Source organism: Salvia miltiorrhiza, chromosome 4 (genome assembly GCF_028751815.1).
Source record: "Salvia miltiorrhiza cultivar Shanhuang (shh) chromosome 4, IMPLAD_Smil_shh, whole genome shotgun sequence".
NCBI classification, from domain to species: Eukaryota; Viridiplantae; Streptophyta; class Magnoliopsida; order Lamiales; family Lamiaceae; genus Salvia; species Salvia miltiorrhiza.
In genome coordinates this window covers 37,836,105-37,848,575 of record NC_080390.1, presented here as the reverse complement: position 1 = coordinate 37,848,575, position 12,471 = coordinate 37,836,105, and the positions used below count along the sequence as shown (strand labels likewise).

At 36.3% G+C, this 12,471-nt stretch overlaps 2 protein-coding genes across 2 annotated transcripts; both read right to left on the bottom strand.

The window, feature by feature from the left end:
- Positions 1-733: 733 nt before the first annotated feature.
- Positions 734-1,948, bottom strand: LOC131023395 (uncharacterized). The gene is made up of 2 exons (XM_057952935.1): positions 1,036-1,948; positions 734-936 (listed from the first exon to the last, which is right to left on the bottom strand). Exons 1-2 carry the CDS (start codon positions 1,946-1,948, stop codon positions 734-736), a joined length of 1,116 nt encoding a protein of 371 aa, XP_057808918.1.
- Positions 1,949-5,254: 3,306 nt separating this feature from the next.
- LOC131021483 (ethylene-responsive transcription factor ERF011-like) lies at positions 5,255-6,339 on the bottom strand. Its single transcript, XM_057950685.1, has one exon. It carries the CDS (start codon positions 6,025-6,027, stop codon positions 5,542-5,544), a length of 486 nt encoding a protein of 161 aa, XP_057806668.1. The 5' UTR covers positions 6,028-6,339; the 3' UTR covers positions 5,255-5,541.
- Positions 6,340-12,471: the final 6,132 nt, after the last annotated feature.

Below are 12,471 nucleotides of genomic sequence, written 5' to 3'. Positions count from 1 at the left end.
AGTAGAGAGAACCTTGAATATGAAATGGAAATGTGATCATGAATTGTCCGACAAAGTTTAATTTTTGATACTCCCTCCGTCCGCCAAGATTATGACAATTTGTTTGAGCACGGGATTTAATAAAATTGGTTATGATTTTGATGTAGTGGAGAAAGGGTCCCACCACTTTATGAGATGAGTGGTTGAGATTGAATTTTGAATGATTTTTTTGTAAATAAAGAGTGTTAGTAAGGATAAAATATTAAAGAGGATGGTGGGACCATTGCCATAAAAGGAAAGTGACATAATCTTGGCGGACGCCCGATATAGTAATTGTGACATAATCTTGGCGGACGGAGGGAGTATTAATTTCTCATGACAATATTACGTGCATCTTATATTTTTAATTTTTTAAAGAATTTTAATTGTTATCATTATGTTTATAATTAATGAGAAATCATAATATTGTCTCTTGTTGAATAGTTCTAGAGTGTAAGAGCATCCACAATGCTTGCACCCATAGTGGGTGCAATAGAATGGGTCCCACTTCTATTGCACTCACTCCAACAATGGTATTGCACCCACCCGGGTGCAATAGATTTTAATTTCATTTTCTCTTTACTTTTATTCTTTTTTCAATTTAAATTAAACAACTTCAATTTTAACAACATAAAATTCATTCAACTAAAAATCCAAACATTACAAATAAAATTAAAAAAACAACAAATATTTACTTGCATTTAAAGCCGTCGAACTACGGGTCAACCGGGCCAAAGCGTGCCCATATATGCTCAACCAAATCGTCGCGGATGCGAGCATGCAATCGTGCATCCTTCAAGCTTGCATTCCGTGCCAAATAGGCGGCGAACTCCGGTGGTGCTCCGGAATTGAATTGTGTTTGAGGAGTAGAACTTGGTCCCTCGCCGTCGTCACCGTCTAAATTACTTGCATTTCCACCTTCTTCCTCAATGATCATGTTGTGCAATATGATGCATGCAAACATGATCGAACTCATTTGCTCCGCCTTCCACAAACGCGACGGTCCTTTAATTATACCCCACCGAGCCTGAAGAACACCGAAAGCTCGTTCCACATCCTTCCTTGCAGCTTCTTGCATCACCTTGAACCTCCGCTTCTTCTCATCGTTCGAAAACTGGAAGCTCTTCACGAACACCGGCCAGTCCGGATAGATGCCGTCTGTTAAGTAGTATCCTCGAGTGTGGTGAGAATTGTTGGCGAGGAAGTGCACAGCCACTTCATGCCCCGCTAAAACATCGTTGAATAGCGTGGACTGGTGGAGCACGTTGATGTCGTTGTTGGACCCAGCAACTATAAAGAATGCATGCCAGATCCACAAATCTTGTGAAGCAACGGCCTCTAATATAATTGTTGGCTCGCCTTGATCCCCTCGAGTGTAGGCGCCGTGCCAAGCCACGGGGCAATTCTTCCATCCCCAATGCATGCAGTCTAGGCTCCCCAACATTCCCGGGAACCCATGGCGGGCTTCGTGCATTGCAGTGATGCGTTGCACATCGGCAGTTGTTGGCCGCCTCAAATACGTGCCACCAAAGATACGAACGACGGCCTTGCAGAATTTCTTCAAGCATTCCAACGCCGTCGACTCTCCTATACGGAGATATTCGTCACAACAATCAGCAGAAGTTCCGTACGCCAATTGTCGAACAGCGGCAGTGCACTTCTGGATCGGGGAGAAGCTTAAGCGGCCAACAGCATCCGAATGTTGTTGGAAGTAAGGATCGACTTCTAGCGCATTGACAATGCGTAGAAACAACTCCCGGCTCATGCGAAATCGACGGCGAAAGAATTGTGGCCCATAAACAGGCTCGACGGTGAAATAATCACGATGGAGGCGCTCGGCTCCACCTTCACGGTCACGACGAATCACTGCCCGCTTTTTCGTCGGGCGTGGTGGAGGTGGATCGAAACGATATGAACTTGCCACTGTCATAAAATTCACAGCACATCTCATAAAAAATAAATCGGGAGCTTGAGTAGGATCGGGAAGAGGAGGAAGTTGTGCGGGATCAACATGAACTTCTTCGTCGGATGAAGAATTTGAGGAAGAATTATTGTTGGAAGAATTGATGGATGAAGACATTTTTTTTAAGAGTTGAAGAGAATTGGTGGATGTAGTGTTTGTGATTGAGGGAAGGGGATATATATAGGTGAAAAAGAAAAAAAAAAAGAAAAAAAAATTCGGCCGAAAGACCGTTGCTTTCAACGGTCAAATGATCGTTTAATTTTTTTTTTTTTTTTTTTTTTTTTTTTTTTTTTTTTTTTTTTAATTTCGGAAATGGGGCGCGTGTAAAACACGCCCCTCCTTCGCTCCCACTATGCACGAGTGCGTTCGAACGCCCTCCTCCCTTCGCTCCCGGGTGCGGCAACGGCGCTGGGTACGATAGACCGGGTTCGATCCGGCCATCGCACCCAGCGCTGCGGATGCTCTAAGGCCGTGTTTGAAAAGCTGATTGTGAAATGACAAGTTATTCAAACCTAAGGAAACGTGGCATGGGTTGGGCTGGTTATGTTGTATTGACTGTGCATTTGGTAGCAGAAGTTTAAAAGCGTGAAAATAGAGCGCAGTTGTTTGATGGAATCATGAAAAACGCATGAAATGTCCAATATGTCCTTGTTAATGTTTTGAAATGACAATCGTGCCATTATATATGTCCTCATTATATCTAGCTCCTCTCTCTCTCTTCAAAGTGGCGCGGTTGCAGCAATTTGCTTTCTCAATCATAAAATGAAGCCAAACATCTCAATGCTTCCATAAATTTGTGCAAAGTTGCTGCTGGTGCTGCTACTGTTATTGTAAAGAGGCCCCCTTCGCCCCCTCAATTCATAAATTTGTGCAGAGACAAAGCTGCTACTGCTAGTCTGCTACATCTCACAAAGCTATTCACAAATTTGTGCTTGTTCAATTCCAAGTCTTTCCTGCTCGAGAGCGAGGAGAATCTGGAGGAGAAAAAGGCCCCTCGATTTCCCTTATCAATCACTACTCGATAGAAGAATCTACGAATTCGCTAAAACCCCTCTTTCGAGCTTGAATTTTATCGCCGGCGAATTCGAGCTCCAAAGGCTCGATTTTGAAGTCCGCATTGGACCTCGGCCGGAAGCTGTGGCGGGAGGTCGAATTGATCGGCAATAACAGTAGTAATAGGGGATCTAGCGGCTTTGCTAGTTTGAATAAGAGTAGCAGCAGCGACAGCTGAGTATTGTGGGGCAGTTTTGAGACAAAAAAATAAAACCAGAGGCCTGTAACATTCAAGCTTCGCTAACTGGGGGTGACCCCCACATGTGGATCGCTGGCGTAATAGTGTTTTTGGCTCGGGCCGAAGGAAAAAATCAGGCTTCTCACATTGAGTATCTTGTTTACCAAACAAAGAAATAAGTTATAAGCCCAATTAGATACACAATATGGCCTTAATCTACTTACTGGCCCTAAGTATATAGTACAAAACATGGTGTATATAAAAAATGAAACAAAATGATAGATACGAAAAAGAGGCACCTATATATCTCCAAAAATACATAAATTTCAATCAATTACTTTAAATATTGCACCATACTCTTGCATATTAATTTAAAAATCAAAATCATGAAAAACTCGTTGATTATCAATACATGAGATTCAAAATCCTAACGGACTCACAGTCACAGATGAACATTTTCATTCTCTATTCTTTCGTGAGTTCTTCCCCATAGTCAAAATCGAGTTCAAATCAAAACCACAATTCGTCGATTGATTGAGATCGATCACTAATGATGAACCTTTTTCAATTTTTGTTGTATCATTTCATCATTTGCTTGCTTTATTTTGCTATTCCGATGACGGATAAGTGATAACACATTCATTTTTTTAGTAAACTAGCATTTGCACTTGTGCAACGCACGAAAAATATTTTTATATTTTATTATATATAAAATTAATATTAATTTAATTATTATATAAAAATTCAAAATATAATTAAAAATTCTATAATTTAAGATAAATATATTTTAGTTTAATATAAAAATAATAAAGAATAATTCATATTAATAAAAATTGATATTGTAAAAAAAAATAAGTTAAAAGATAATTGAAAAAAAAATATTTATTCAAAAAAAGAGGAGAGAGGAGAGAGATTTTTCTTAAGTTTTAATCTTTAAATAAATACAATTTTTATATTTTATATCCAATATTTACAAAACATATATCAAATTAAAGCTTTTGTCATGATCTTTAATTTGATATGGATATCAAATATTTTAAAATTAGTCGAATTTCACAATTTAAAAAAAGAAATAAAATAGAAAAATAAGAAGTTAAAGAGAGAGAAAAAAAAGATACATAACTTATAAATAAACTTTTAATTTTATTCTAATTATAAAATTACCACTCAATTTTGAAATTAATTTGAATTCAATTTAAAAATTGAAAACTCCCTTTTTAATATAGCATAGATATTGATACGAAAATTTGAAAGGAGTGGTAATATAGTACTATCATGTTTAAATAATGGTAGATGATATTATTGTATAATAAGTAAAGTCATTTTATTGAAGAAGTCAAAAAGCATTCAACTTAATATATGCATACATTCATTATTTTAGTCAAATTACGAAAATTATTAAACAGAAAAAAATGGGAATAAAATCACAATTTTATTCTAAACTTTTTAAATAGAACATTTATTGGAAAAATAAATAAATTAAATGGGACACTTAAAAAATAAGGGAGGGAGTAATTTAAACAGAAGTAATTTATTCTCCCCGTGGATAAGAACGGAACTTTTAAGAAACTCCATGTGGTGGTCGACCCAATTCATTATCCATTCAAAAATCTTCCAAACCTATCCCATTTGTCACAAATCAAAAGTGGGCCATAATTTTGAGTATTATATAATTGTATAAAAAATTTTACTAATCGATGTATGTATATACATATAAAAGAAATAGAAAAGGATACGACATGATTGAGATTGACCCACTAGCTCCGCCGGGCCGGTTGGAGTTGTGACCGCCACGGTGCAAAAGCAAGACACAAAAATTAAAAAATCATTAACCCAAACTCAAAATTCAAATCTTATCATTTAATTTACTAGTTAATAAAACAGCCACTTGCACCAAACTCGAGCAATTGTAGGCCCCCAGCTGCTTCCCGCCCCTCCACCATCACCACCACCAACCACCACCACTAGCAATAATCATCAACACTCACATGCAAACATGCTAATTCGTCAAAATTAATTCCCCCAAACTCTACAGGAAAATCTATGCTGCAAGTAGCTAAGATATTTACATTAATTTTTCTTTTACACAGGTAAAACGCCAAAACTGTTTCTATCCAACAAGAGCAAAATGGCAAAGAACCACATAGAGAAGAGCATAAAAAATAAAATCTACCAATAATATACAAAAATTTCAAAAAATAAATCTAACTGCCTGCTGCAAACTACGAGGTGCATGTTATCATCACACCCCTCAACGAGGAAACACTAAAACACTAATACTAAAAAAAAAAAAGTAAAAAAGTTATTTGTAGTGAAAAAAATAATAATATCATGAGCTATAGTCAAGGCCCGAGTCTTCAGGCTGGTCGGGCTCCGGTTCGGGCTCGGGCCGCTTGTTGAGATCGATCTCTTCCTGAAACCAAGATGGTTTCGTCGGCGAGTGATGATTGGCCGCCGCGGCAAAGCCGTTGGACTGGAGGGCGTCCACCCTGGCGCCGACCTCCGCCGCCTTCTTCCTTATCGAGGCGGCGGAGAGGTCCTTGAGCCCTCCCCCCGCCGCGGCGATTTGGTCGGGGAAGTTGAGCTTGGCCGTGGGGCCCCGGAGGTAGTAGACGGCGGTGTCGTAGGCCCGCGCCGCCGCGATGGCGGTGGAGTAGGACCCCAACCAGATTCTAGATCGCTTGTTCGGCTCCCTTATCTCCGCCACCCACTTGCCCCACTTGCGCATCCTGATGCCCTTGTACGGCTTCTCGCTCCGACGCCGGCTCGAGACCCTCGCGGCTCCGCCGCCCGCAGAAGCGCCGCCGCCTTCCATCCTCTCTGTGAACTTGAAAAAACCCCTCCCAACAGAATTAATCTCTCTCTCTCTCTAGAGAGGCATCAAGAAAGCGAGAGAATTATGCGGCTAGAGAAGCGAGAAACTGAGGTTGCTGTCATATGCGAAGCGGCCAGGTTAGTTTTTATTCCTCAAAAGCGGTTTTTGTGAGTGAAAAATACTAACGAAAAATAAAAACCACCGACACACCACAGTCTCTCTCTCTCTCTAACTACGCCTTTTTTCTCTCTCTACAATACTCATGCTTATATAGACTTGTTGCCTATTGGGGGCTACACATGTGTGTATCTATAAATACTCCCTCCGTCCGCCAAAAGTATTTCACTTTGACTGGGCACGGAGTTTAATAAAATGTGTGATGATGTTGATGTAGTGGAGAAAGGGCCCCACCACTTTATGAGATGTGTGGTTGAGATTGAATTTGGGGTGGGTTTTTTGTAAATAAAGAGTGTTTGTAAGGATAAAATATAAAGGTGGATGGTGGGACCATGGCTTAAAAAGGAAAGTGGAATACTTTTTGCGGACGCCAAATATAGTAATTGTGGAATACTTTTGGCGGACGGAGGGAGTATTTTTTTTACAGCGTGAGGCGATGAGGCCTCCCTTGTCCTTTGCTATTTAATTTATTTTACCATATACGAAAAATATAAAGGTCGGCCGCCATGTCCATTACCATTACATATGTGAAATTGTTTGCAGGCTCAGATGCCTTTTCTTTTCTTATCATTTTACTCAAATTGCAACCATCTTTTTCTCAATACTGTTCTCTACTGTTTGGCCCCAACGGAGAAAAGGGAAATTAAAGGTATTACGGTATAAAATGATAATTAAAACTTGGACTTCCTTTTATTTTATCCTTGGATTCATCGAAATATATGGTAACATAATTTTTGAAGGCTTGTTCTTTTGCGATGGTCTCTATCCAAGTAAAATTTGGTTTCACATGCTTAGAGGATTTTTGGTTCAGCTCTTAAAAACAGTTTATAAGTTATTTATCAGCTTGTAAGCTCTTTCAGAGTCATCGACAAAGTAAACTTTTAAAAAACTTAACCTGAAAAAATAAACTCTAAGAGCAAGCTCCTCAAAAAATAAGTTTCTCTATCTCAATTTATTTTTTTATTCTTTTATAAACAACACCCATTTTACCAAAATAATTCTACTATAATTTTTTATTTTCATCATATATCAGTCCAATTTTATATCTCTTCAATTATTTCTTTTTAACAAAGATTTTTTCTCTGTAAATACATATTCTCTCTCTAGCTTATAAACTAAATTATTTAACACTTTAACAACTTATAAGTTCTTATGAAACTACATCTTATAAGCTATTAAAATATTTTATATGCTCCAATAACTTATAAGCTATTTAAAATAAGCTTAACCAAACACCATCATTATAAATATTCGGTGAAAGATATGTAACAAGTACACATATATAAGATTAAGTCTAGGTGTAAAAAATTTACACCACATTATTTTTCGGTCATTGAAAATTTGTTGACGTATATAGTTTGCTACAAACTGAAAAGTGATATTAGTACTGCAATGTTGTGTAGAAAAATCAGACTAGTGTTGGTAATTATTTTACCAATTAACCATATAAAATGTTCATGTGTGTTATTTCAATTATCTTTCTTAAATCTTGCAATAGGAAATGGGATAAGCTTTTAATGAGTACATTGTTGAATAAAGGAGAGAGACATGATAACCTGCATCCATATTATAACCGATCACACATATCGACTCTCATATACTATAAAGTTAAAAATATTAAGAGACTTGAGCTGCGTCCATATATATGATAAGAACAACTATATTGACTCTCATACAGTCACAGACTGCTAAATTTAGGTCAGTAAGGTCACAATTTATGATTATTATAAAAATTCAAACTTCAACAATCTTATTTGATACTTACATTACATTAAAGGTAAGTACCATGTATGTGGCAATATATAAGATCCGAAGGCAGCCACCATCAAATAATGTAGCACTGTTGAAGTGATATTGACAATATCCCTCTCAAAAGGAAAAGATATTGACAATATCATATGCTTACAAAGTCTCTCACATCAAATAAATTCTTTATTTATTTTCAGGATGTCCAAAAAATATAATCCACTTTTTTAATTAAAATTGTATTAAAATTTTCTTATATTGAAATGACTTTACTTATTATTTGTAAAAACAATGTATGGTATAGTAAATTTCGGTTTCATTTAAAATGTCCTACTTTTTTCAATTTAGGTAGTCACATTTGAAATCTTTCACTCTATTTTCACTCTATTTTTACTCTATTTGAGACATCACATAATAAATGCCCTTCAATATAATTCATAAATTATATTATGTGTTACAAAAAAAAAAAATACTCTTTATGTTCTCTTTCTTACTTGATTCGACATAATTATCCCCCAAAAATGACTTTTTTCGATTTTATTATAAATAATTCACTCAACTATACTTTAATATTTGTATAAAAAGAAAAGAAACGTTTTAAATGAGATGGAAGGAGTTTTTTTTTTCCAAAAAAATTAAAGATATTTTTTTGTTTTATGTGAAAATTAAAGAGTGACTAGTTTGATGGAAAGGAGGAAGTAGCAATAATATTTCCTCTGTCCCTAAAAATTTTTACTTTATTATTATATTCGAACGTTCTTGAAAATTGTGGTATTTCTTTATTTGAAAATGATTTTACAAATTTTTCTTATCACTATTTATTAAAAGACGTGAGACTCAATCTACATTTAAATATAATTATCAATCTCTTATTTAAAATATGTGTCATCTTGGGTGTGAATTTTTGGGAACCGAAGGAGTATTAGTATAACAGTGGGACTCGATGAAAATGTAATATGCAGACTAAAATTCATGATTATCTTTTAATATTCGTTATTGTGGTTGCTTTAGAAATAAAAAATAAAAATATAATTATTAAGAATGGAGAGTAGGTCGGCGGTCGGTGGGGCGGATAGATACCGTTGTGACTTGACTTTCGGACCCCTCTGCAGCCCCACACCAACAATTAACGATTTTAGTAAATTGACTGCCGTTGCTTTTGAGCGTGTGCCTTCACGTGGGCCATCCTATGTCAAGTAAATGTATCTCTTTAGGGCGTGTTTGTTAGGGGTTACAAGGGGGTATTAGCTTATTTATCTCCCCTAATGTAGTGTTTGATAGAATTGCTTAATAGTGGCCTTGGCCCGCAGAAAAGCCAAGGCCCGCATATAATTCACTGTTCCTTCTAGATATTGGAACCAGCCTCCACCCCAAGTTATATTATACCGATTTGAACAGTAATCGGTATTAATTTATGGTTGACAAATTTATCCCCCTTCAACCCAACTTCAAAAACAAAAAAATCGAAAAAATGGGAAGAAACGGAGGAGAGAAGAACCGAGAGGATAGCGACTCCGGTGTAAAATCAATGGTCGATATCGACCTTACTCGCCGGATTTCGGAATAGGGGCGGCGGACCATCTGTTTTGTGAGCGGAGTTTCAGTGAAGTGGGATGAACAGAAAGAGAGAGAACCGATGAAGGTGTTGGCTTCGCCGGACTATAGGGCGGCGACCTCGCCGGATTTTGAGAAAGAAAGAAGGGGCGATTCCTTGTGAAGAAACTAGGGCTCGATTCCTTGAGCCTGTGTATTTTGAAATGAAGAAATTTGAGAAAGATTGAGAGAGGATGGACGTGGGGCTGGAGCCAGAGGCGATGGAAGGGCGATGACTCGTCGGTCCCTCAACAGCGTCGCCGGGGACCTCGCGTGGACCGGATCAGAAGATGGGGGCTCGTCCCTTTTGGTCTTGATTGCGTGTCTGAGAAGAGGGGGAAAAAAGGAACGAAGGTAGCGCCGCCCGTCTAAAGAGGAACGGCGGCGACGAGAATTGAGAAAGGAGAGAGAGTTTCAGGTTCTCTTATGAAAGTAGAAGAAGAAAAAGAAGGCGGGGGGGGGGGCAGCGGCGGCTGGGAGGTTGTGGGAGGGGTTGGACTTCTGTCATTAAAGAAAAGGGGTGGGGTGGGGTAGGGGTTGGAGGTTTCTGTATCATTGTTATTTTTTTAGTTTATTTATTTAAATATAAGGTTAAAATTGTAATTTCTTCTTTAATCTAAATTTTAATATTGATCTATCACACAACTAATTCAAGTTATCTAGATTTTAATCTTGATCTATCAAACACTAAACTACATTACTAATTTCACCCAATCCATATTATTTTAACTAGATTTTATTTATCACTCTTTATCTCAAATAGCTATCAAACTAGCCCTTAGTTATAAATATACCAAGTAGTCCATTCGTCCGGTCCAATAGTCCTTTTTTATTTGAGCACGAAAATTAAAAAATTTATTTTCTGAGCGTAAAAATGAATAAAGGTGTGTGAGATCATATTATTTATAGTGTAAAATTATTACCAAAAATAAAAATGAGACTATTGGTGTGGAACATCCCAAAAAGAAAAATGAGACTATTGAAGTGGAACGAAGGGAATATTTTTTAAATTTTAATTTTAAATTAAATACTTATTCAGTCTATGAAGCTATCTTGTTATTTTTTTTGTTCGTCCACAAAATATTTTATTAGTTTACGCTTAGAAAAAATTTCATTAAATATTATTTTTATAATTTTCATATATTTATATATATTGTAACTAATGGGCCACCGCTTTTCAAATAACTCTATTAATTATCACTAGAGGCCTTGCTCTAATGGCAAAGTTGAGGCACCCAAAGATTCTCCTTTGTGAGAGGGTCTTGGGTAGGGATGTCAATGCAGCCCGAAACCCGTGGGCCGACCCGAATAACCCGACAAAATTAGAGGGTTAGGGTTGAAAAATCGCAACCCGAAAAAACCTCTAGCCCGATTAGCCCGCACCCGACTAACCCGAAATCCGATAGGGCTAGCCCGAAAACCCGATGGGCTGGCCCGGTGGGCTGACAGAATTGTGACTGATGCATCTAGTTACAACTTCTGCTATGTTTAGATCTATGGTATTTACTTAAATATATATATATATATGTAGCCTCATTAAAAAAAAGTGAAATTAATTAGTTAGAATATATATGTGTGTGTGCAATCTCATTAAAAAAAGTGAAATTAATTACGGATTTTTTTTGTAGAAATTGATTATTAGTATCTCATTAGTTAGAAATTAATTATTAGTATCTTACTTTAAAGTGATACCATTTTTTTTTCTGTTAATAAGACGTGCATGGTAAATCCACTAATTATTTAGTAATAATCCAGATTGATTCTAGTGCATTGATACATGTTAAATTTTACTATCTCATTTTAATATAATTTTGTTTATGTAATCTTGAACATCTTATATTTTTGCATTTCATGCTTTACTATATAATTTATATCTTTAATATCTATGTATATTTTATGCATTATACATTAGATCATTAGGAATAATAAAATACAAATGATAATTTTATTTTTACGCCTTTAACCTGATTAGCCCGATAGGCTAGCCCGAAACTTGAAAGTTTAGGGTTAGGGTTGAAGATTTACAACCCGAAAAAATCTCCAACCCGATTAGCCCGCACCCGACTAACACGGAACCCGATAGGGCTAGCCCGAAAACCCGATAGGCTGGCCCGATTGACATCCCTAGTCGTGGGTTTAATCTCGCCTGCATACGGTGATATTTTTTCCATTTTAGGTGGTGTTATATTCCCGTCTGCATGCAGTGTTGTTTTCCCACTGTCTGGGTGGTGATGAGGTCCCGCCTGTATGCATGTTACATAGTTGATTATATTCAGATACCTCTTGTAATTTCAAAAAAATTATCACCATTTTACTAATTTGTGAGACTCATTTTTTACTCACCAAATGTACAATTAACTTTTCTTAAAATATCTTTCTTTAGAAAGATATTTCATGAACGAAGAGAGTATAAATTTTGTTAATTAGTATATAAATATAACTTTTTAAAATTTAGTTCGAATTAAAATTGGAATGTATATAATTTCATGTCAACGTAAAATTGTAATGTATATAATTTCAATAAGAATTTTATTATGTCATATCTTTTTTATAAGTTGGTTATAACGTGACAACGTAAATGAAAATATGAATTGAAACTACGTAATAAAATTCCAGCATTACATATGATTAAATGATGTTGGAATTTTACTATGTGCTAAATTTCAAAACGGTTTAAAATTTATTTATTATTTGACGACAAAATTAATATTGGCTAGAATTTGAAATTTAGATATCCTTTGTGTATTTTGTTGGAACTCGGATTAATTAAGAGTATATTATTCTGTCAAGAATTTCATAGGATGATAAAATTAAGGGTAATTGGCAAGAAAATACACCACCTTTGAAACAATTCTCATATTTCCCATGAGCTTTCAAGATTCTCAAAATAATTCACCAACTCTTCTGATTGTAGCAAACTTCCCCAAC

Coding starts and splice junctions, on each gene's coding strand:
- LOC131021483 (XM_057950685.1), bottom strand. CDS start 6,027: ATGGAAGGCGGCGGCGCTTCTGCGGGCGGCGGAGCCGCGAGGGTCTCG.
- LOC131023395 (XM_057952935.1), bottom strand. CDS start 1,948: ATGACAGTGGCAAGTTCATATCGTTTCGATCCACCTCCACCACGCCCG. Junction 937..1,035: donor TGTTCTTCAGGCTCGGTGGG/GTATAATTAAAG, acceptor TTGAGGAAGAAG/GTGGAAATGCAAGTAATTTA.